We start from the raw sequence: 24,823 nt of genomic DNA, 5'->3' as shown, positions 1-24,823 counted from the left end.
ACCCCACACAACCAGAGTCACACACACACTGCATACATACACACACACAAACAAAATCTCTCTCACACACACACTCTCTCCAAGGCTGGCGACAGGTCATAGAAAGACCACAGAAACAGAATTAGCAAGAGGTGCAGCGCTTCAGGGAAGGAAGAGGCTGGAATGGGACACAGACCCTTTCAAAGAGTGACCCCCGAACACATTCTAGGAGAAGAGCACGAGGTCCCTGCTAAGGGGAAAAGAGACAGCCAGGGGATTAAAGAGCTTCCCAGAGAGCGTGGATGCAGCTGGACCGTGAGGGCTTCCGTGGACTCCGATGGACAGTAAGCAGCAGAAGGGGAAGACAGAGGTGAGGGTGGTGCGAGGCAGGTGGGCATCAGGAAGGGGCCAGCTTGGCTGGAAGGAGGGTGCGAAGGGGTGGGTTGGCACCCACTGGCAGCAGCCCTGGGCTGAGACGGCCACCCTCTAATCAGCTGCCCTGCATGCAGATGGCTGGGCCCCACCCCAGACCAGACGAGCATCTCCACAGGCTGGGCCTGGGCTTTGGATTGTGAAAAGTTCCCTGGGCATCTACGGAGCTAGGGCTGAGGCTTCAGCACTGGGGAGCCACTGAAGGTCTGAGACTAGGGGTGACCTGTTAATGAAGGACTCACAGGAGACTGATGCTCAGGAGGAAGGAGGCTTACTCGGGGGCCTCTCCAGGTTCTCCTCAGCATGGGGGTCGGCGGGTAGCTGGGGGCACAGGCCCAGGACAAACAGGGCCAGCTCCCCCACTGTAGGGTGTCCACCCCAACACCTGAGCATGTCCCTTCAGCCCACCACAGATGGATCGCCACCCAGGGGGAGCCCCAAGGACTGAACGCCACACCTCACCTCGCACCCATTCCAGGCCTGGCCACCATCCAGGGCCCACAGCAGCCCTCTCTACTCCAGGAAGAGGGTGCGGCATAGCGGCTGTACCTTCAGGCACCAGGAGCACCCAGGGGAGGGCATAGATGACTCCCAGCCCCCAGGAACCAGGAAGGGCGGTCTCCTAACAGCTGGGCCACAGCTGGAAGCCTTCCCACGCAGGCACACAATGTCAGTCTCATGCGTCTCCTTCAGGAAGGCTCCCAGGCGGGCCCTTACCCCAGATGTGACACAACCCACAGCACCCTGAACAGTGAGCTGCAGCAGACAGGCTCGCGGGGCCTGTGGCCCCTCCCACCTCTGCCTCGGGTGATTCGGCCTTTGGGGCCTCTGTCATCATTGCTCCAGGGTCGGGAGTGGACGCTCACTTGCACAGCTGGCCCCTCCCATTACCTTCCAGAAGCACCTCTGGAGCCTTGCGAACGGAGCAGGGATGGAAGGCAGACAGTGAGTGGGGCCCCACTGGGGTGAGGGGACCACGGCCAATGCCTTGACTCCCTGGGAGATGGGACTGGGTTCTGGTCCCAGTTCTGCCATTTAAACTCTCAGCCTCACATCGCCTGGGGTCAGATAGCTCAGTAAAGTATGGTACGAGGAAACACCTATAAGCCCTGGGGAGCCACATGGGTCCAACCATTCATGGAACAGGGGGTGGGGGCCCAGCACAAAGGTGGGGCACAAACAGGCCCTGCCCGCGGAGATGCCTGTGGTCTGGGGGAGGCGAAGGACAATCGGCAAACACCCAGAGCAGCCGGATGGCAGGATCCGGACAAGACGGGTGGCTGGAAGAGGAAGGGGCTCTGGGAGAAGGAGGATTTGAGGTGCATTAGGAAGAAGGGGGCAGGAAGGTGTCCTGAGAGGAGAGGCAAGGGTCAAAGAGTGAGGTGGGTTCAATGGAGGGAGTGGGGAGGGGTTTGTAGCAGCAGGGGACCTAGAGCCAGGGGAGGCCCAGACCCTACAGACAGAGGAGCCGGTGAAGGTTTCCGGCGGATGTGAGGGTGGGAATGGCCCCATGGCTGCTGCCTTGGGAAGATGACTGGGCAGGGTCAGGCCAGGATGCCTGTTGTTCTAGGAATCAGGCAACCAAGTGCTCAAAAAAAAAACCTTTTGTTTAGAAATTAAGCAGTGAACCAAAAATTAAAAAAAAAAATTTTACCTAAATACCAACTGTGGCCAACACAGCACAATTCTGCCTGTCTCTAAGGATGAATATGTCATGCTGAGAAGCACTGGGCATCCACCACCCCATCCCTTACCCTGCTCCCCAATCTCCATCCAAAGGCCAGAAGCCTAGTTCAATACAGTTTCTTAGAGAGAAGGAAAGGAGTTCATCCACTGTCCCATCAGGTGAGAGCCACTGAAAACTACTTTCGAGCACTCAGAAGTAAGGTCCTGGGGTGTGAAGAGGCCCCAGCTCTGGGCTCAGCCCAGGGGCACAGCCACACCAGCCCTTATCCTCTTGGTACCCCCTGCAGCTGGGGGGGGGGGGACATAATCCTGCTGTGCCCTGAAACTCCAGCAAGGATTCTGAGGACCATCTGGGATGGAGAGGTCAAGTGATTCCTTCCAAGTCCTACTGGCAAGGTAGGGTAGAATTATCTCTAAATTCAGACCACCAGGTCAAGGTGACGCCTGACACCCGCCGGAAGGTTCCTTAGGTGCATCCTGCCAGACCGCAGTCTATGATTTGAGACAATGACCCACCTTCCTAGCAAAGCCCTGGTTTCCTCAAAATCACCCCGTGTCAGCACTGTCTGGAGAGGAAGACAGGCCAGCCGCCTCCAGTAGATAAAAATAGTGGCTGTTTTCAAGTGGCCTGGCAGGCCAGGCTGTCATTAGCTGTGGCAGAGCAAAGGCTTCCTCGTCCCATTGGGGACTGAACACTAAAATAGACAGGGCCCGGGAAAGGTGGCCCAGGCGCTGGGGAGGTCAGGATTCTCCCACCTCCATTCTACCCAGCATCAGCACGGGCCCAGCAGCGCCTGCAGTGGCTCCCCTGAAGCTCTGCTGCTTGCTGGACCACCTGGGAGAGCCCCACAGAGGCTACAGGGCCCCTGGGTGCAGGTACCAGGTTGAGCACGTTCATGCAGACCTGATGATGAGATTCTGATATGCCCTCCAGCGACCCCATGAGGGAGGAGGGTCATCTCATGTTGCAGATGGGGCTCAGCAAGGTCGCAGAGTTCTAAGCTGGGACATGAATTCCAAAACTCCAGCTTTCCTACCAGCACCCTAGCCCCCTTCACCACATTTGAGTTCAACCACTCCCTGCCTCACTCTTGGAGCTGTACTTTTACCTTCTTTCTTCCTCCTGTCTGGAATGCTCTCTCCCTTCACCCGGCCAGGTGATGTTCATCTTGTCCCTCCAGGCCCTGGACAAGCCCCTGTTCTCCCAAGGCTCTGAACCATCCAGTCCCACAACCTGCCCTTCTTGGCTCCCATTCTCTGCACCAATTCATTAACTACTACAATACATTCCATCATGAGGGTTTCTTTTTCTTTTTTCCTTAGGCCATGTCATACGACATGCGGGATCTTAGTTCTCAGACCAGGGGTTGATTGAATCCATGCCCCCTTCATTGGGAGCTCAGAGTCTTAACCACTAGGCCACCAGCAAAGTCCCATCATGAAGGTTTCTGACTGCTTCTCCAAGGCATGACTGGTCTCCTCAAGACAATGATAAGCTGGGGCAGATGTCAAATTATAAGCAGGTTTCCATCTCTGCCTCCCCACCACAGCCCCAAGTGTCTGAACAGGACCCGGTGTGCAGAGGGTGCCTGACTAGTCAATGGACACTCACTTCCCAGGTCATGTCACCCTTTCAGTGTCACCTAGGACCGAGAGTACAGGCAGGACCCTGCGGACTCCCACACACACACCTGCATCGGGACTCAGACGTGCAACTGCTGCTCGTGAGCTCCACATGGATACAGTTCAGACTCCACAAATTCTACCCGCACCCCAAACGGACCTTGGGAGCCCTCCCCAAATCTGACCTGCCCATAACTTGCCCTCTTAGAGGAAACTCCATCCTTCCTGCTGCTCAGGCCCGAACTTGACATTCCTCCTCGACCTCTCCCTTTCTCAGCCCCAGTTTTGTTCAGTTCAGTCACCAAGTCATGTCTGACTCTTCAAGACCCCATGGACTGCAGCACGCCAGGCTTCCTGGTCCCTCACCATCTCCCAGAGTTTGCCCAAGTTCACGTCCATTGAGTTGGTGATGCCATCCAACCACCTCATCCTCTGTCACCCTCTTCTTCTGCCCTCAATCTTTCCCAGCATCGGGGTCTTTTCTAATGAGTCAGTGGGTCTCAGCCCCACATCCAATCAATCAGAGAATCCCACCGACTCTACATCAACACACCCCCAGAAGCTACCCACCTCTCATGCTCCAGTAAAGCCATCACATCTCAGGGACAGCTCCTGCCTGGCCTCCCTGCCGCTGCCCTCACCCCCGTCCCTGCCGTCTCTTCTCCCCACAGCACCAGAGAAAGCCTGAAAGATCATGGAACCATTACTGGAGCCCCCTGCTGCCCTCTCCCTGCCTGCTCCCCAAGAACAAGCCCTCCTCTGGTTACCACTGCTCTCCAGTTGAAGCAGGGTTCAGCTGGTCAGGAGACTGACAGCACTCAAAGATGGTCAGTTTCTGGACTTCCCTGGTGGGCCAGTGGTTAAGACTCCAAGCTTCCAATGCAGGGGACATGGGTTCAATCCCTGGTCAGGGAACTAAGATCCCACATGCCGAAATACGCAGCCAAAATATCAAAAAAAAAAAAAAAAAAAAAAAGATGGCAGTTCCTAAGGGGCAGGGTTCCCGAATTCAGACCCCACCCTCCTTCTCAAAGGTCAATGCTACCCTCTCCTTGGAGGCTCCACATGAGTCCCTACAGACTCCATCCTCAGGCCTGTGGGAAAGAGGGGCCTCAAGCCCAAGGAAGCTTTCCACACCTAATCCCCAAGAGGGATTAGGCCCTCAGCCCAGACGTGGGTAACTGGCTTTCTGAAGATGTCATATTTGGATCAGCACTTTCAAAGCATGAAGGAGCTAAACTTGGCACCATGGGCTTCTCTGTGTGCTGTTTATCCAACAAACGCTGTCACCCGGAGGCCAGGCTCTGGGATTCAGGGCCGACCAGATACAGTGCCAGCCTCAGGAGCCCACTGTCCCTGCACATGACCCAGGGAGTCTGCCTGGTGTCCCAGCTACCCCACAGCCCACTCCCACATCACCCGTACCCAGGCTGGTGCTCACCACCACCCCTCAAAGCAGGCCGGGCGGCAGCAGTGAACCCAAGTGATAGATGGAAAAACACAGATCCAGGCAGGTCAAAGTGATGGGCCCATGGTTGCACCAGAAGTTACCAGCACAGCCTGGGCTAACACCCAGCTTACCAACCCCCACTAGGGCTCTGTCAGTCACTGGAGAAGAGCGCCCTCTCCTGGAGACCAACAATGAGGACAAAGAACCAAAAGGTACAGAGATGGTGGGGGCCAGTTTCCTGTTTAATCACACAGTGACTAGTCCCTCGTCTCCCTTCCATCCACTTACGGGCAGACATTCATGGAGCCCTGCTCGAGCCAGGCAGGGTCTGAGTCAGGGTTTCAGGGTGAGCCCTTGTGCATGGAACAGAGACGATCAGCAGAAAGAGTCTACTTCAGTGACAATCACAAACTTGACAACAACAGCTGTGAGCACACAGGCTGGGTATCAGGCGAGCAGGGAATATGCTGGGGTTGAGAGGTGAACCCCTTCTAAACCACTGAAAACCCCAAGTCTGATGGTGCCTGCTCGAAAACCAGGCCTGGCACACCATCCGTGCTCACTGGATGGACGCTGTTGAAGAAACCAGGCAAGTACGCCCAGAGGATGGAAGCAGTTCCAGCTCAGCCATATGATAGGAAAGAAGGAAAAGCTAAGGAGGTCTCAGACTGAGAACATGAGCCTACTCACGCTCATTCATACATTCACGTTAACACACAGACCCACAAACACCCACCCCATCTGAAAGCTGCTCACCAATCCACTGGCCCTATTTTGGGCCGACGTTAAAAGAGCCTCAGGAAGGATCCTTCTGACATGCTTTACGTGACAGCTCACAGCACTCCAGGACTGCTCTAACTGCACGACCTGAGACATTTTACCCACCAGAACGAGGTCTCCAAGGAACAACTCTGGCCAAGCCAGAGTTTTGGAGAGACTGAGAGAGACCCTATGTGGGGGTCAGGGCCAGAGCTGTCTCGCTACATTTTTCTTAAAAAATAATCTTAGTCCTTGGGGCACTGAGCTGGACCTCTCTGACCTCTTAGCAACCCAGGGTGGTGCATCCAGGAAGGGCTGGTGGCTTCCTTGCCAATCCTTTAATTCTGCCACAAGAGAACCGTTCCCTGGGTTGTGGCAGTGAGGGAAAGGAATATGGGCCGAGGAGTTGGGAGACAGGTTCTGATCCTGCCTTCAGCTGGTCACAAAACTTCATTAGGCCTCAGTGTCTCCCTCAGGAAAATGGGTCTAATAAAACCCACCCACGCCTCCTCACCAGCTGTTCTGTGGACCCAAAGAAAGAGAGGGAAGTTCTCTGAAAACTCAAAAGAACAGCTCAGAGTTAAAGCATCAGTCTATAAAACAAACCTCAATTTGAGACCAAGGGATGTTTTACGTCTCCCTCTGTGGCTACCTTCACCTCAGGTTTTCCTCAGCCTCTTTCTGAAGGAAAGAGAGACACACCATACTGCTTCAAACACAGAACCAATACAGAATTAGCATCCCTAGCCAAGGCTAAGGAAAAGTACCCCTGGCACTGATGATTCTAACAGGACTTCCTGCAGGAGCCCTGACCTTGGTTTCTGTCACAAATATTTTCCCTTTCCAGACCCAGCAGGAAACAACTCATTCACCAGATGGTGTCACCACTGCGGGCTGGTGGCCATCTTGGATTCTCCTCAGTCAGGGGCCCAGCCTTCTCACCTCTACCCCAACTTCGTGGAGTGCCTTAGTTCAAAGGATTTTCTCGTTCATTTTTCTGTCTGAGGTATTTTCTTTTAAACACCCTGAGCATTCTGGCCCCTTCACGTAAGTGGGGTGATCGGGCCCAGACCCAATCTCACTGACACTCTGGAATGGAGGAGGCATCACGAGCTGCAGCCCAGAGGCCCGGCAGCCTGCGGCAGGCCTCAGTGGAGAGAGGGGCCCAGGCTGCTGGACCAGGGAAGGTCTGTCTCTACGGAAAACGTGTGTGCAGGTTTGGTCCCACGCCCTTCTGTAGCCGTGACCTGAGTCTGAGATGAGTTCTTGTCTTCTGGCCTCCTTCCCCTACTCAGGCTGGGCCATGGTTTCCAGGTGGTACTGTTCTCCCAGTGGGGCTGGAGGTGGGCAAGGGAGGGGAAATGGTGCCTTCTCCTCCTCGGGCAGCAGTGCAGCACAGCGGCCAGGGCCTGACCTGGGAGTCAGGGGCTGAGGTCTCGCCCTCTCCCGCTGTCATCTACCAGCTGTGTGTTCTTGGGCAAGCCCAGTGCCTCCCCTCCTCAAATGGAGGTAATGTTACAGGCTGCCTTGGCCAGGCACAGCCACACAGTGAAGACTGAGCCAGACCATGGATGTGAGAATGTACAGTCAGCTTGGCAAGGATACCTCCCCGATGGCCAAGGACACATGAGGCCTGGGTCTTCCCACCGCCAGCAACTCCAAGCCTCCCATCCACCTCCCCTCTCTCAGACCACCCCCACCTAGTCAGCCTCAGACCCTCAACACAGACTCCAGTGCCATCCGAGTCTGCAGGAACATTAGGGCTCACCAAGTCCCTCCCTTCGGCTTCAGAGAAGCACCTCCCAAAGCTCCTCCGGGAATGGCAAATCTAGGGGAAAGCAAGCCCTGGCCCTGCCTTCGTGTCCTCACAGCATTTGGGGGGAGTCCCTTTCTGGAAGCACTGCAATCAGTCAATGCAGAAGGAATGAGGGAGCCAAGATATCACCGCTTTGTAAACCCTGAATAAAATAAGGGATCCAGAAGATGAGCGCCAGAGGCTGCCAGCTCACAAGAGAGACCACAGGACCTTCCAGGGCCCCGCGGCAGCACCAGCATCACCCACAACTGTGCCGGCCAAACACCAAGCCAAATCAGATCAAGCCAAAGCTCTAGGTTTACAGGAAGCACAGGGACTGCAACACAGGCTCAACCAAACCCTGCGGCACAATCGACAAGATCTAGACTATGGGCCGCCCAGGAAGATAACCGGTTACCTCATCACCTTCACTTCAGGGGAGGAAAGGAGGGGAAATGTTCTGTGTTCACTGAGACTTAAGGTCTCATCAGATAAATGCCACGTGTGGATCTTTTGGGTGCTGATACAACTGCAGAAAGACCTTGGGAGACCAGTAAGAAAATCTACCACCAACTAGGTATTGCAGGATGAGAAATCACTATTGTTTGAGGTGTGATAATGGCATATGACAGTCTTTTTTTAAAAAGATCCCTTCTCTAATGTATATGCTGAAATATTTCAGAGAAAGTAACATTCAGTCTAGGACTTGCTTCAAAAGAATCCAGAGAGGGTGGTGGGCAGCACTGGCAGGGCTTCAGATGGGATAAGACTGGTCTTGACTCCTGAAGCTGGGAACACAAGCGTTCATGGAATTATTCTCCCTACTTTGAAATTTTCCAAAATAATTACAGAAAGTAAGTTCCTACTTTTCCATTCAGTCAATAATCCTACTTCTAAGAATCAGCCTACAGAACCAAGCCACGTGGATGAAAGAGCGGCACACGCTGTGAGATCCACGGTACCATCACCTGCTCAGAGAACAACAGGGAGCAGCCTCACGGGCCACCTCCACAGGAAGAGCAGGGGATGCTGGGACATGCCCACTCCACCACGTTATCACGCCGACATTACATATGGAGATATAAAGGGTATTCAACAGACAGGCTAAAAAGTCCACGAGCCCCAACTATTTATTAATGAGCCTCTCCTCGTTCTACTAGAAGGTAATCTCAGTGAAGCCTCACTCACTGTTCCATCCCCAGACACAGGACAGGCACTCAGTAAGCAATGTGCTGAGTACACGTTTCAATCCAAGAACATCATCCAGGTGAACAGCCCGGGCACACATCACGATCCTCCTGTTAGAGGAGGTATGTGCACAGGCACAAAAGACTAGAAAGAGAAGGCAAACTGAAACCATTCCTGGGAGACTGGGTAATGGTCTGATATCGTTCCCATAACCACACAAAAAAGCAACAGACAGTCCTCGTCACTGTTGTGTGACCTCACCGTGCAGACGGAGACTCACACACGCTCTGAGCCCTCCCTCCTGATCCTCAACAGAGCAGCGACCTCCACATCCTCCCGCTCGTCTCCACTGAGGGCCCTGAAATGGTTTTACTGCCGGCAGAAGTGCACTCGCCAAGTTCCAGGAGCTGTTTTCCTACTTGCTTGCGATTAGGGTGTAAGCTGACTGTCGGACCTGGCAGGGAAGGGAAATGCACTGTTTGAGGGTTCTGGGGTGCAGGGCAGGAAGCCATGTGCTGCAGAGGGTTTCAGAATCCCAAGGCGGTGGGCTCCTGGGAGGAAACCTTGAGGTGAGCGGAGTGTGGACTGGACCTGGAATGTTGCCAGGCACGTGGACAGCTGATGTAGGTGGTACACCCATTGCCAGGCAGAGGTTCTGGGGCTCTAACTGGGCAAACAAGCGTATACATACAGCACTCTGGCCTGCTCTGAGCAGACACTGCAGTCTCCATTGGAGAGCACCTCAGGGCTTCCGGCTTGAAACCGGAGGGCAGGGATCTAAATACACAGCCACGTACCAGAAGTGAGACACAGCTGCCAAATTCCAGAGGAGTCAGTCCATCGGGGGAAAGGGGAGAGGGAACAGCTGCCTCCTGGAGCCTCAGCAAGCCCCGCACAGCCCACTAGGGCAACAAGGACCAAGACCGGGGGTTAAGGCATCAGGGGAGGGGCTCAGGGCTGGGAGTGAGGGTCTTTGCCTCTCACCTCTGCTCTGCCTATGATAACTCATGTGGGAGCCTGGGCATCCCATTCCTCTATTCATCTGTAAACAAAGTGGTCAGACGCTCTCTCAGTCCCTGTGGCACTAAAATCTGAGAGTCTGTTCAGGGGGTAAAAGCTAGGAAGATATCACAGGATACGCTGCCCCACAAAGATCCTTGGGGCTCCCTTTCTGGAGCATTCACTTTGCACCACCCAAGCCCTGTGCTTCCAGTGCCCTTGCCATTCCCACACACAGCCCTACCAGGAAGCAGCCACAGTCCAGTCTGGCAGGTGGGGGACACAGGCGGCCAGAGAGGATGAAGGTGGCCCGGTCAGATCCCAGCTCCCTCCAGCTCCCACATCCTCATTCCCTGCGCCAGTCCACCCAGGACAACCTAACTTGCTTCCTTCCCGTCCACACAGGGATCGACGATCATAGGGAAGTCCATTCTGGGGTGCATGCACGTGCTCCTTCAAGTCTGGAAGCCGCTGGGACAGCTCAGGTCGCCCTGCTCCCAGGCAGGACAGGGACTCTGGGTCCAGTCAGGCCAGGGCAGGTGTAGGGTGACTCTGGGGAGGCATGCTGCCTTTCAAAGTAAACAGCAGCCTCGTTGCCAAAAGCTGCAAGTCCCACATCTAGGTTCACAACCAGTTCCCCAAGTCCACAGGCATTCAGACATACAAATCTCTTCAAGGCCTGTCCTCTATTCAGAGAACACTCACTCTACTTTTCTGGTATTAAAATAGCCTTTCTTTTATAAACCACCAACCATGTTAGATAGTAGTTGGGTGTTTTCATTTTTGCTCCTTTCTTCCTTTAAAATGAACACGTTTAACAACATCACATATTGGCAACCCTTGAAAGGTCCTTCCCTTTGTTTACTCTGGTGTGTGAAATACGGAATAAGGTCTTCAGGTCCTGTCTTTGTTCTACAACAGCACTTCTGGGAGTCTATGATTAGATGGCCTCTGAGATTAGTGTCCTCATAAGAAAGGAGACCAGAGAGCCTCCTGCCTTCCCCCATCTCTGCACACACACACACGCACACACGCACACACAGGCACACACAGGCCATGTGAGGGCACAGTGAGAAGTCAGCTGTATGGAAACCAGGATGAGAGCCTCACCAGAAACCCGATCAGCCAGAATCTTGGTCTGGAACTTGCCAGCCGCCAGAACCGTGAGACAGGAAATTTCTCTTGGTTACGCCATGCCGTCTGTGGGATTCTGGTATGCCAGCCCAAGCTGACTAACACACTTGGGATGCCCTCTCTCCCTCTCTAGGCTTCTGTGTCCCCGTCTGTAAAAGTTAGAAGGTAACACTGTATGGGTAGCTTCCCTGGTGGCTCAGATGGTAAAGAATCTGCCTGCAATGAGGGAGACCTGGGTTCGATCCCTGGGTCAGGAAGATCCCTTGGAGAAGGAAATGGCAACCCACTCCAGTATTCTTGTCTGGAGAATCCCACAGACTGAGGAGACTGGCAGGCTACAGTCCATAGAGTCGCAGAGTCGGACATGACTAAGCAACTCACACACACACACACACACATACACACACACACACACACACACACACACACACAACATTGTATGAGGCCAGCATCACCTAATGCCAAACCACACAAACACATCATAGAAAAAGAAAACTATAGATCAGTAGCTTTTATGAATTTGATGCAAAAATCCTCAACAAACCAAATGCAGCAAGACATAAAGAAGATCATACACCATGACCAAGAAGGATTTATCCCAGAGATGCAAGATGACCAAGAAGGATTTATCCCACAGATGCCAGCTCAGTTTAACACCCAAAAATCAATTCCAATAATACACTCCACCAACAGAATAAGGGCAAAAGCCAAAGAATCATCTCAATGGAAACAGAAAAGGCATTTGTTAAAAGTTAACATCTCTTCATTAAAAAACACACTCAATAAACTAAGAATGCAGAGGAACTTCTTCAGTCTGACAAAGGATATCTGTGAAAAACCCACAGCTGACATCATACTTAATGGTGAAAAGACAGAACGCTTTCCTCTTAAGATCAGAAACAAGAGAAGATTATCTGTTCTTGCCACTTCTAGTCAACATTGTATATCAAGACCTTGCCAGGGAAAATTTAATAAAAGGCATGTAGATTGGAAAGACAAAAGTATCTATTTGCTGATGACATGATCTTGTATACATAAAATTTAAGGAAATTCACTAATAAAAAGTATTAAAACTAAAAAATATGTTCTGCAAGATTGCAAAGTAGAAGATCCATATATAAATACCAGTTGTATTTCTATACAGTAGCATTAAACAAACTGAAAAAATAAAATTAAGAAATCAATTCCATTTATAATAGCATAAAAATAACAACACACTTAGGAATAAAATTAGCAAAGGAAGTACAAAACTTACACTCTGGAAACTACGTCATGTAAGAAATTAGAGACCTAAGTAAAGGGAAAAATACCTCATTTTCATGGGTTAGAAGAGTGACTACTGTTAAGATGGCAATACTCCCCAAACTGATTCCCTGCCTCTTCCCAACTGACTCTGTCAGCAAGAGCACCCCACCTCCCCTTCCTCTTGGATCTGCTGGACCCCCACTCAGGAACCTTAGGGAAACCCATCACTCCACACTCTGCCAGAGCACCCAGTCACTGCCTCCTAGAGGGGCAGAGAGACACACAGTCTCCCATACAGGAGGCAAGGACTTCAGGTCCTATTTTACCCACAAAAGTCCTCAGTGACCAGGTAAGAAGCCACCTAATCGTCTGGACCACAGCTATCATGGGTTCAGTTCAGTTCAGTTCAGTCACTCAGTAGTGTCCGATTCTTTGCGACCCCATGAATCACAGCACACCAGGCCTCCCTGTCCATCACCAACTCCCGGAGTTCACTCAAACTCATGTCCATTGAGTTGGTGTTGCCATCCAGCCATCTCATCCTCTGTCATCCCCTTCTCCTCCTGTCCCCAATCCCTCCCAGCATCAGGGTCCTTTCCAATGAGTCAACTCTTTGCATGAGGTGGCCAAAGTATTGGAGTTTCAGCTTCAACATCAGTCCTTCCAATGAATACCCAGGACTGATCTCCTTTAGGATGGACTGGTTGGATCTCCTTGCAGTCCAAGGGACTCTCAAGAGTCTTCTCCAACACCACAGTTAAAAGCATCAATTCTTCGGTGGTCAGCCTTCTTCACAGTCCAACTCTTACATCCATATATGACCACTGGGAAAACCATAGCCTTGACTAGACAGACCAAAAAGGACAATTTCCAGGGAATTTCCTGGTAGTCCAGTGGTTAGGACTTCATGTTTTTACTGCAGAACATGTGGGTTCAGTCCCTGATCGGGGACCTAAGATCCCACAAGCCATGCAGTATGGCCAAATAAATAAATAAATTTTTTAATTAAAAAAAAAAAGGCCAATCACCAGTAACAGTGAGGATACAGTACACTGGAACCTCACACACACCGCTGATGGGCGCATAAAATGGCACAGCCACTCTGGAAAACAGTCTGGCAGTTTCCCCGAAAGATGGAACCTAAAGTTGTGACTCAGCAATTCCACTCCTACAAAAGACGTCCACACAAATGCATGTCATAGCAGCTTTATATTCATGATAGCCAGAAAGCAGAAACAGCCCATGCCCATCAACTGATGAAGAGAGAGACAAAATGGGATCTGTCCATACAACAAGAAGAGGGTTTAGTCACAAAAAGGAGTGAAATACGGATACATGTTACAGTCGAATAGACCTCAAAAGTACTACACTCAGTGAAAGAAGCCAGTCACAAAGGGCTAAACACTGTATAACTCCAAGTATATGAAATGTCCAGAAGAGGCGAATCCCCAGAGGTGGAAAGCAGACTGGTGGTTGCCTCGGGCTGGAGGAAGGGAGGAAATCGGGGAATGATAACTAATGGGCACAGGAAGCTTCTTTTTAGGGTGATGAAAATACTCTAAACTTGATTGTGGTGATGATTATAAACCCTGTGAATACACTAAAAACCATTGACTTGCACACTTTAAATAAGTGATTTGTATGGTGTATGAGTTACACCTCAAAACAACTGTTATGAAAAGGAGAGAGCAAGGAAACTATAGCCAATATCTTATAATAACCTGTAATGGGAAATAATCTGAAAACATATATATATTACATATATAACTGAATCACCTTGCTATGCCCCTGAAATGTTTTAAGTGAACTATACTTCAATAAAAAATATATATATATATATATATATATAAAAGCAAAGGAGAGATCAAGAGGGCAAGACACGACATGTTAGACCCCCCTGTGGCCCCCGCCCAGGAGTAGCAGCAGCATCTAGGAGCTTGCTAGACACCCAGACCTACAGGAGCAAAGGTCATGCTGGGCCCAGAAACATGCATCTAACATCCTCCAGGTACTCCGGAACCTCCTAAAGTTCAGGGCCCTGGCTTGGAGTATGCAGCGCTCAACTGCTCTTCAGAATTACCTGTTACTTAAGGAAAAGATCCATGCCCTAGCCACCCCCATCCCTAGTAGACCAACTGAATCAGACTCTCTGGGGATGAAGCTCAGGCATGGGCCTATTTTAAAGCTCCCAGGTGAATCTATTGTACAGCCAGGGTGAGAAGAACTGAATTGGAGGGTGTCTCAGGCCCCTCAGCTCTTGGGCTCTTTTCAGAGTTTAGCCTAAGCGCAGCTCACTGGGGCCACCTGGTGGCCACATTGGGGAATGACTCTGTACCCTGCTTCTGTCCCAGACCCTTATCCCCCAATCACCAACACCAGGGATGGGGTTCAGGGGTTCCCCTCTTCCCACAGCAGAGGTTGGCACCATCCTGGCCTTTGGAATAGGGGTAAGTGGCCAGATCTTATGGGGAGGGAACGAGAGTCCTCTGCTGGTTCTGTTTCCATTAGAACACCCCAAACTCCAAAAGCAGCCAGAGCATCTTCTGCACTTAGTCCCAGCCACCCCACCCTCCCCTCCCACTGCCAACAGAGCAGAGCCAGCTTACCCGTCCAATCTCATCTCTGACAATTTCCAACACAACTCTGTTCGTGGGCACCGAAGCACCTTCACCACCTCTGAACTCTCTGCACTTTCCCAGCTCCTGGCCTTTGTACAGGCAGTCCCTCCCATCTGAAGCAACGCTCCCTGGCTCTCCTTACATCAGGACGGTTCAAGGCCTGCTCTGTGGGACCTCTCCTCTCTTCCCGAGGCTCATGCCCTCCTGATGCCCCCTGCTGCACCCTCTGTGTGCCCCACAGTGAGCATCCATGGCTGCAGAGCTCAGAGGAGGGAGGGTCTATCAGCTTTGGTGGGGTGGGGGGACCCCTGGATTGCCTGAAGGCAGCAAAGAGCCAGCAGGGCCAGAAGGAAGAGGCTGTGAAGAGGGGTACTCTGACTGAGTGTGGTCAGCGTCGGGAGGGGACCGGCGGTATTTTGAAGCAGAGCTAGGCATTCCTTTCCTACTACTCAGGCCTCTAGCTACAGAGAGAAGTGGAAGCTTGGTTCTCTACTCTCTCAACGTCTCCTGAGCAGGAAGCACTCGGGCTCTCGGTTCACTGCTGCCACCTGGTGGCAGGATACCAGACCGCCAGGAGGGAGACCCACAGGCAACTCCAAAGGGAGCTGCTGGCCGTGGGGAAAACTATCTCCCATCTTTCAAAGCCCAGCAAAGTCTGAAACTCCTTAACCACTTTCCCCACCCCAAATTTGGTATCCCTTCCAACTGACCCCAGGTGGCCTGCCTCCAGCCAAACATCCTTTCCCCCATCCGTGATCTGATCTGTGACCCTAAGCAAAGGTTGGCCTGGATCAGCTATTCACAACGCGTGCCCAGGGCAGGCTGAGCGTGGGGCTGGCTCGGAGCTGCCCCTTCTTGGGGACCGCTGCCCCACCGCAGGTCAGCACCCATGGGGGTGCTCACTCACTTGGGGCACAGTCTTCTCAAAGCTCCCTCTCCCTTCACAATTGTCCCCTCCCACGCCAGCACCCTCCTCTGCCCAGCAGACAGTCAAGTTCACTGGGTCAGAGAGGAACAGAATTAGACAGGTCAGTATGCTCCACACAGAGACCAGAGGCCGGAGTCTGAGGGCCAGAGCAGCCCCCGTGGGTTATGTGACTGCACCAGCTGGGCCACGTGTGAGAGTGCCTGGGACCATGGTTTACTAAAGGGCTTGTTTTTTCTAAATCGGCTGAAATTCTGAATTTTTATATGAAATCTGGACTTTTATAGAAAACTTCTGATTTGTATAACTGAATGCTCAGTCCCTCAGGCAGCATCAGCTGTGAAAACACTGGATGGCTTTCCTGCCGGATATTAAACAGCCGCTCCCCAGGACCCATCCACCCACCTGCCTCCTGCCCAGGACCCCCAGGGCCTCCTGTGGCCCAGAAACTGGAGGGTGAATGCCTGGCACCACAGGGATTGAGGACAGGGTGTTTCGTCTGAGCAGTCACAGCCTTGACGGATCCCAGGGCCACAGCAGCTGCCGAATCCTCTGAACCTCACCCCCGCACACACCCCACCGAGCACCGCAGAATCCAGCTGGGGAAAGTCAGGGCTGGGCGTGCTTCCACGGCAGGGATCACCCTGACCTCCCGGAGGTGGAGAAGGGCCTGAGAGCCCCTGTGGGTCCTGTGGGGCGCCCTAGCCACCTCTCACCCAGGTCAGCCCCTCCTAGGCTGTGCACGTGGGGACGGCACGCGGGCCGGGGCTCACCTGGCGGAAGGTGCAAATGATGATCTCCCGCAGGTGGTAGTGCATAGGCGTCATGGTCTCGCTGACCGTGTCCAGTGCCGCGTCCACCTCCCTTTTCACCCGGTGCCCGTCGGGCAGCAGCTGCACCACCTTCATCACCACCTGGGGCCAGAGGCAGGGGGTGAGCTGAACAGAAACCAAGTCGGGGGCCTCCAGCGCCAGCAACTGGCTCGCCCACACTAAGGGCCGCACTGGCCCTGATGGCCCCTCACTTCTCAGACAGGGACGGGACCCAAGGGTGTTCCCGGATAGCTCGGAGGCGAGGGCTCCCAAGGGGCTTATTTTTTCAAGCAGCAGGAACCTTGCTTCAAATGGAACCTTATCCAGGACTCTAATCCATAAAACGGATAGTTGTCGTGTAACTGGAGCTGGCGGGGTGAGCAGCGGGCGTATGATAAGCCTCAGGTGGGGCCCCACTGGCTCTCCCTCCACCCTGCAGGCACTTCGGGGACACCCAGCTCTGGGAAACCCAGTGTAGACAGCTTTCCTTTACCTGGGGAGACTGAGGCCAGTTAAGGTCACTCTGCAGTGCAGGGCTCCTCCCACCCTCCCAGTCACTTGCTGTGGACCTCGCTCTGGCTCACTCTACCCTGCACCCCCACACCCTGCGCCAGCAGCGATCCAGGCCTCCAGCACCCCCACCCACTGCAGCGGCCCCGCCTCCTCCCCCTCACTGGTAGCCAGAGAGGCCTTACAAAAGTGTAAGTGTGAGCGCTTCCTATTTGGGTAACTTCAATCTCTTCCTGGCTCCCTTACACTCAACATAAAAACTGAAAGCTTCCCCACATCTACAAGGTCGCCCAGTGTCTGACCCCACCTGCCTCCCAGCCTCACTCAAAACTCCTCCTATGGGCCCAGCGCCTTCCTGGAGCCCTCTCAGTCTACCCATCCCAAAAGCCCACATAGTCCTTTCACAGCCCTGAGGTCGACCGCCACCTACACATCCATCTTACACACCCACGTGCTCACCTGTTCACATCCACTCCCCACCAGACAAGGAGCCCCCAGACCCCCAAGAGCAAGAGATTTTCCACCTAGGAGGCATTCCATGGGATGATGTAAATGAACAAAAGACCAAAACCGGACTAACTCAGCTCTTCTCTCAATCTAACCCATCCCCACAGCTGCGTCCTAGCGGGATCACACTGGTGGTCGGGCTGGGGAGGTAGGTCTCCCTCACCCCTGTGTTTCTCAGAGGAACTGGCCCTGAGCTGGCACACCGGGCGGGGGTGGAGCTACAGCCCAGTGGCAGGAGAGGAGGACCCTGGGCTAATCCACGCCTGGATTCTGAGCTCTGGGTAGGACACCTCACTGGAGAGGAGTATGGACCACAGGCAGGCCCCCAGCATGACCCTGGGGCAGCTCCCCAGCAGAGGGCTGCAGCTTTTTCGAATGCAAGGCACCAAACTCTTAGCCTCTCCTGGTGGATCGTTCCTCCCTTTCCTCTCCTTGGCTCACCAGCACCAGCCGGAAACCCAAGGTCATCCTGCTGTCTTCCCTCTTTGCTCCACCACTAATGGTCCCCAAGACCGACCAGTGGGGACTGGGCTTCTGTTCACTGGGCAGGCTCATCCTCACTTAGGCCCCAGCTTCCCCTCTCCATGCCTTCCTTCACACACTGGCCTCCAGCATAAGACTCTGATCCCAACCTCCCCTGCTTCCCTACTGGCCTCAAGGTTAAGATCAAATACACAGTGTGGCCCTCCAAGGTTCTCACAATCAGTGTCCCCCACCTCAAACCCTTCCATTCTGCTCAACCGCAGCCTCCCATAGCTCCTGCCCTTTCCAGACTCCCTCCTCTGCACACTTGATCCTCTCTGCATACTACCCCTCCCCACAGCCCCAGGCAGACTCCTTCGTCCTTCTGAAAATGCACTCAAATGTCACCTTCTCCACGAAGCCCTCCTGGACTCCCCCAAGGTATACCCTCAGCCCTCAGCACCAATGTCTATTTCAGCCCTCTTCATACTCTGTTAAATGCTCCCCACTGGGCTGTGGGCTTGACAGACCTCAATTAATCCCAGAGGAAGCTGGTCTAGACATGAGGATGCTAGAGACGGGTGAGGATGTGGGTACAGAGTATTCCTGGGTCACAGGATGTAACGGTAGAACACAGATTCAGAGGCTGACTTCCTGGCTGTGCTCGGGTCCCATCCCATCCCTGATGTGGTTCTAGGGTGATGAGCTTGGCTCCCTGCATTAACTGGGAGTAGTCAGGGCACCTAACCCTTGGGATCTGTGAAGGGTGGAGAAGGAGGCACATACAGAGCTCCTGGCACGGGACTGGGTGTGAATGGAGAGAGTTCTAACTACCACGTCTGAAGGACTCGCAGACTTGGAAATAAACCGCCATGTATACGGTCAAAAGATTTTTGCCAAACCATTAGATGCGGAAAGGACATTCTATTCAACAAATGGTGCTGAGAATACTGGATATCCACACGCAAAAGAATAAACTTGGACCCTTAACCGTATACTATATACAAAAATTAATTCAAAATTGATCAAAGGCCTAAACTTAAGAGCTAAAGCCATAAAATTCTTAGAAGAAAAGCTTCATAATACTGCACTTAGCAATGACTTTTTGGACATCAAAAGGACAGAAAACAAGAAAAAAAATCTACTAATTTCATCAAAATTAAAAACTTGGAGGACTTCCTTGGCAGTCCAGGGGTTAAGGCTCTACACTTCCACTGCAGGGGGGTGCAGATTTGACCCTTGGTTGGGGAACTAGGATCCCTCATGCTGCATGGTGTGGAAAAAAAAAAAATTGAAAACTGTTGCATGAAATGACACTATCAACAGAGCAAAAAGGCAATCCCCCAAACTATCACATACCTAAGAAGGAATTGATATCCAGAATATATAAAGAGTTCCTACAACTCAACAACAACACAATGCAATCAAAAATGAGTTGAATAGACATTTCTCTGAAGAAGATAAACCAATGGCCTTAAAACAAATGAAACAACATCCGACATCACTAATCGCTGGGGAAACACAAATCAACACTGCAGCGAAGTATCACTTCACACCTACTCAGAAGGCTATTTAAAAAAACCAACCATGCAGAAAACAGAAAACAACAAGTGTTGGAAAGACTGTGGAGGAACCGGAACCCTGGTACTTTGCTGGTGGGAAGGTACATGGTGCAGTTGCTGTGGAAAATAATACAGTTCCTCAAAACATAACCAGTGAGTTACCAACTGATTCAGCAATTCCTCTTCCGGAATTGAAAGCAGAGACTCAAACAGATATGTGTACACCCATGCTCACAGCAGCGTTACTCACAATAACCAAAAGGAGAGGCCAACCTAGGTCTCCAGAGACAGATACAATGGATAAACGAAACGCGGGCAGTACTTCAGTGGAACGTTATGCAGCCTTTTAAAAGGAAATCGCAACACTTGCTACGACATGAGTGAACCCTGAAGGTATCGTGTCGGGTGAAGTAAGCCAGTCACCAAAGGACAGAGGCTGCATGATTCTCCGCACAGAAAGCACGTAAAGCAGTCAGATTCACGGAGAGAGAAAGTGGAATGGTGGCTCCCAGAGGCTAGAGGAGGGAGGGATGATGGGGAGTTAGGGGATATGGTGAATCTGGCCTGAGGAAAACGTTCTGGAGATGGTGGTGAAGGCCGTACCATAGCATGGATGTACTTAATGCCAGAAGGCAGGCTCTACGTTATGCATATTTTACCACAATAAAAAAATCAAAGGAGAAGAACCTGTGAATCAGCCAGGAGAAAGAAGAGAGAAGTGGTCCAGGGCAAGGGGACCGGGCAAAGGCCCGGAGGCCGAAAGCGCTTGGGGCGGTTGAGGCGCTGCACCGAGGCCTGGGTGTCAGGACAGCAGGGAGGGGCTGGGCGGCAGAGGGGCACTGGCGAGGCTGGCCAGGTAGGCAGGAGCTGAGCACGACGCTGACACTGGGCAGCCCCATGCCAACTCCTGAGTTCCACATGCCCCGTCCGTCAGACAGGGAGGGACACTGCCACCTCCCTGCAGGGTGTCAGGGAAGATGACACATGGCAGGGTAGGGTACCTGGTGGCTGAATGTGCACGGTCAGTGCGGTCCATCCAAGACCCTGACCTGAAATGAGGGTGGGTGGAAAATGGCCCTGCACAAGGCCGCCAGCCACAGATGGGCCCCAGGTGCCTGTGAGGTGGTCATCAATGTTGCCTAGACGAGACAGTGGCCAGTGGCCTCCCGAGGGCACACAGCCATCCAGCAGCAGGGGCAGGAAGAATGGGGAGGGGTTCGGCCCCCACTTCTCACAGCCATCTGCCAGGGCCCAGAGCCAAGCTACCCTGTGCCCTGGTTTGTTCATCTGTGAAATGGAGACAGGGAAGTGCTGATACGAGGAGATTGAAGAAGGTGATGGCCTTGGGAGGAGCTTTGAACATCCCTCCAGACCTGCCAGGGAGACTCACCCTCTCTCCTCCCCCAGGTGTCCCCCAGAAACCCTAGGGGGCACACTCACCTCAAACTCGCCCTTGGTGAACTTGGCATCAGGCACGCTCACGAGCTCTTCCTCGCCCACCTCGGGGAAGCCCTGAGAGAGGACGACTGCTGAGACTGGGAGCCCGTCCCCAAGCCCCACGCCCAGAGCCCATACGGGGGTCTGCCAGCCCACACACCGTCTGCCCAGGGCTAATGGGAGGGGCCTCTGGGACCACACCAGGCACCAGCTCAGCCCCCCAGACCATCCTGCCTTAGCAGGGTCCCCAGGGACCAGCTGGCCCCCTGCCTGGGCAGACCCCTGTCCTCACATACTCTGATGTGCCAGAAGGCAAGCACAGCCACCACCATGGCGGTTGTGGTCCGGCCCTGGCCGCTGAGGCAGCTGAACACGAAGCCAGTACCCGGGTCCTTGGCAAGGGCAGCCTGCAGGGCCCCCAGCAGCCGGTCAAAGTCCTGCACAGGGAAACGGAGGTCAGAGTCAGCGGGTGCTCCTGCTGCACTGATTCCCGAGGCGGCCCAGGCAGCTGCCCTGGGAGTGCCTGTCCAGTGCCCGGTCGTGTCAGGCTCATAACCTGGTATTGCACACACTCCGCTCACTGAGGTGCACACAAGACCTTGTGCGTGTAAGGGGGTATATATACCCCCATATAACCTGGCATTGGACAGGTGAGCGCACACAAGCACACACCTGAGGCTCCAGCTGCTACCACCTGCCAGGGAGAACATACATATTGCCATGTGCTGTGCCCGCAGGCCACATGTGGACCCCCAGCCCTACTGCCCACCCGAGGTGGACCCACCCCAGGTCCCAGCTTCAGGGCAGTTTGGACCTCAGCCAAGCACTGCAGCACAAGACCACTAGGGGGCAACAAACCACAGGCAACCAGACCACAGAGCCAAGCGCGGGGGAAACACAAGCCGTCACCACGCACCACACCAGGCACTCAGCAGGCCGGGCGCAGACAGACATGCCCCCCCAACAACGGACACACCACACAGGCACACAGTGACCCCCACACAATACACGCCAGGCACACACTCCACACAAACCTTAGAGACAGACTACACAAGACATACACACGCACAGACCTATAGATGACACACGCACACACAAATGCCCTCCGTCACGCAAAGCATTCTGCAGCAGCCCCTCCACAAACCCCATACACACACCACCTCACAGCACTCCCCAAAACCCGCTCTCCATACGTCCCCTAGGAAAGACAAGCGGCACCTCACAGCCGCCAGATACACACACACACACACACACACACACACACACACACACACATACTCCACAACCACACTCCCAACTACTCTGAACACACACAGACCCCACCAACAGCACACACATGCTCACCCACCCCACAGACACTTCCATCACATAAAACACACACATATAAACGCAAAGCCTGGAAGGCACGGGAATAAACCATGGAGGCCGCTCTGAAAGCGTGCAGCACAGGCTCTTAGTCCCTCCGGGAGCTGTGCCCACAGCCAAGATCCAGGCCCGAGGGAGACAGCGAGGGCATCCTCCCCTCCCTGGAGGCCTCAGCTGCTCGGCCCTCTCACCTCCTCGCGAGGGGCGCAGAAGTCCGGGACAGGGATGCGGTGGTAGGTAAGGCCGGGGCAGGCCCCGCGGTGCTGGCTGAAGACCTCCTGCATGGTAAGGCACGTCTGGAACCTGTGGGTCTGCGGGCCCTCAGCATCGGGGGAAGGCCTGGTCAGGTGGGCCTGCAGCTGGGTCTCCAGGTTCTAGGGGAGGGTGGGACAGAGGGCTCAGGCCACAAGGCAAACCCCAGGCCAGCCCTGAAAGACCAGAGCCGGCTGCGGCCAGGACAGTCCTGGCTTTGGGGCCTATCACTGCACCTTCTCGAGCCTCTAGGTTTCTAAGCAGACCGGGCCTAGCACGACAGTCTTGAATCAGTCACTCACTCCCTGAGACGCTCCTCTCGGGGCCCGCTTCTCCAACTGTACAACAGGAGCATACAAGCTTCTGAAGACCCTTTCAGGCCAGCTCCCCAGAAGGCCTCCAATGGAGGGGTGGTACAAGGCAGGGGAGCCCCACCTCCAGCTGGTCAGGGGCCATGGGGGGCCCAGGCGGCCGCAGACTGTGGGTTCGCCCGTCACACTCAAGCACAGCCTCCTCCCTCAGGTTGACCCATACAACTTGCTGCAGTCTCCTCTTGGAGTCGGTCAGGTAGGCCAGGATGCTCCCCAGGGCCTGGGGACAGGAAGGCCATCAGTGAAAGGGCTCAATCGCCCTCCCCCGCCCCACAAGTGTGCCCCCCAGGGCGGTCACCTTGGCACTGGGCTGGGCCATGCCGTAGATGGGCAAACGGGGCACCCGGCGGAAGTTGGCCACGTCCATCTCTCTGATGGTGCTGAGTGCATCTGGGGAGACGAGGTCATCTGCCACCTGTCAGGACAGCAGCAAGCCTGGGACCCACAGCAGCCACTGAGGTTCAGAGCCTGGCCCCAGGTGGGCGTGGGGGATGGGGGATAAGACCAGCACTTAACAGTTTACAAAGCACTTTTGCACGCGTGGAGCCTTATAACCACCCCAGCATGGACAAGAACGATGGTGCCCACTCTCCAGATAAGGAAGCTGAGACTCAAAGACGCGATGCTGGCGGCAAAGCTACCAGAAGCAGTTCTCCTCACTCCCTCCCTGCCCAGAGCACTTGGGTTTGAGACAGAAGAGCAGGTACTGACCAGTAACCAGAGCTGCAAGCACTTCTTAAGGCCTGAGAATGGCCCCATTTTGTTCACAGGCAGATCCCATCACCCATCATCACTGAGGGCAATGCTTAGCCCAACCCCACAGGAATCAGGGCTGTAACCAATCCCAAGTGGCCAGCCCACACCCACTCCCACTTCCCCAGTCAGTCAGGCACACTCACCAGGGAGCCCAGGGCGATGAGGTCCCTGGGGGCCACAGGCCCCGCTGAGCTTAGTGTCACAGGCAGGCGGTACAGTTCAGGATGGACACACAGCCAGCGGCTGAAACTGAGGGCAAAAGCCAGCGGATACTGCAGCCCGAGGCAGAGAGAGACGGGATTTCAGGGGCACGGGGCCAGCCCAAACTCCTCCTGCCTACCCCATGGTGGGGGACCCAGGAGACACCCATCATGGCCCAGAGCAGGGGCAAGGGGGTGGGGAGAGAGCAACAGGATGTCCGGAGCGAGATCCCTCCAGGCCCCGATGCCCTGGCTAAGGATACAGAGATGGACCCAGAGGAAAGAGAGATGGGGCCTCTCCTTGGCTGCCCTGCTCAGGGACTGTCCCTCCATCTGGGTCTCTCCTTGCTTCCTCCATTCCCACCTTCCTCTGAAAGCAGCGAACGTCCCCACTCCCCTCCCCAGCTCCACAAAGGTCCCCACTGACCCCATGCCAGTCACCGAGTGGGGAGACTTGAGGGGCCCCAGGAGAAGGGAGTGTGTGTCCGCTCATCCCCCAGCCCCACCTGCTCGTGGAGATAGTAGTTAAACAGGATCAGGTAGAAGTACCGCTCCAGGCTCTGAACCGCCCTCTGCTGGACAGCGGGCTGGCTGCTGCTTCCCTGAGAGGGAGGGACCCAGAAGGGCCAGCGGTGAAGATGGGGCAGCTCAGGCCACCCAACCCCATCCCTGGAAGTTAAGCCTCAGAAATTCCCAGAGGGCAACCTACCCTGCCCTTCATAACACTGTTTTGCCAGGCTGGAAGTTCCTGCAAGC

The 24,823-nt window shown here is 54.0% G+C and overlaps 1 protein-coding gene across 6 annotated transcripts in view; it reads right to left on the bottom strand.

Moving 5' to 3' along the window:
• PALD1 (phosphatase domain containing paladin 1) overlaps positions 1–24,823 on the bottom strand; it is an 88,110-nt gene that overhangs the window by 5,281 nt on the left and 58,006 nt on the right. For 5 of the 6 annotated variants that reach the window (XM_027962460.2, XM_027962462.2, XM_042240759.2 and 2 more), the window contains 8 exons: positions 24,574–24,669; positions 24,011–24,139; positions 23,410–23,526; positions 23,176–23,331; positions 22,680–22,862; positions 21,420–21,560; positions 21,127–21,198; positions 16,607–16,747 (listed from right to left, as the gene is read on the bottom strand). In XM_027962460.2, the coding sequence (XP_027818261.1) occupies positions 16,607–16,747; positions 21,127–21,198; positions 21,420–21,560; positions 22,680–22,862; positions 23,176–23,331; positions 23,410–23,526; positions 24,011–24,139; positions 24,574–24,669 (1,035 nt within the window). Of the gene's footprint in view, positions 1–283; positions 9,367–16,606; positions 16,748–21,126; positions 21,199–21,419; positions 21,561–22,679; positions 22,863–23,175; positions 23,332–23,409; positions 23,527–24,010; positions 24,140–24,573; positions 24,670–24,823 lie in introns of those variants that run through there. The other variant, XM_060406589.1, reaches the window with a different exon arrangement.

Source organism: Ovis aries, chromosome 25 (assembly GCF_016772045.2).
Source record: "Ovis aries strain OAR_USU_Benz2616 breed Rambouillet chromosome 25, ARS-UI_Ramb_v3.0, whole genome shotgun sequence".
NCBI lineage: Eukaryota > Metazoa > Chordata > Mammalia > Artiodactyla > Bovidae > Ovis > Ovis aries.
This window is presented reverse-complemented; position numbering and strand designations above follow the sequence as displayed.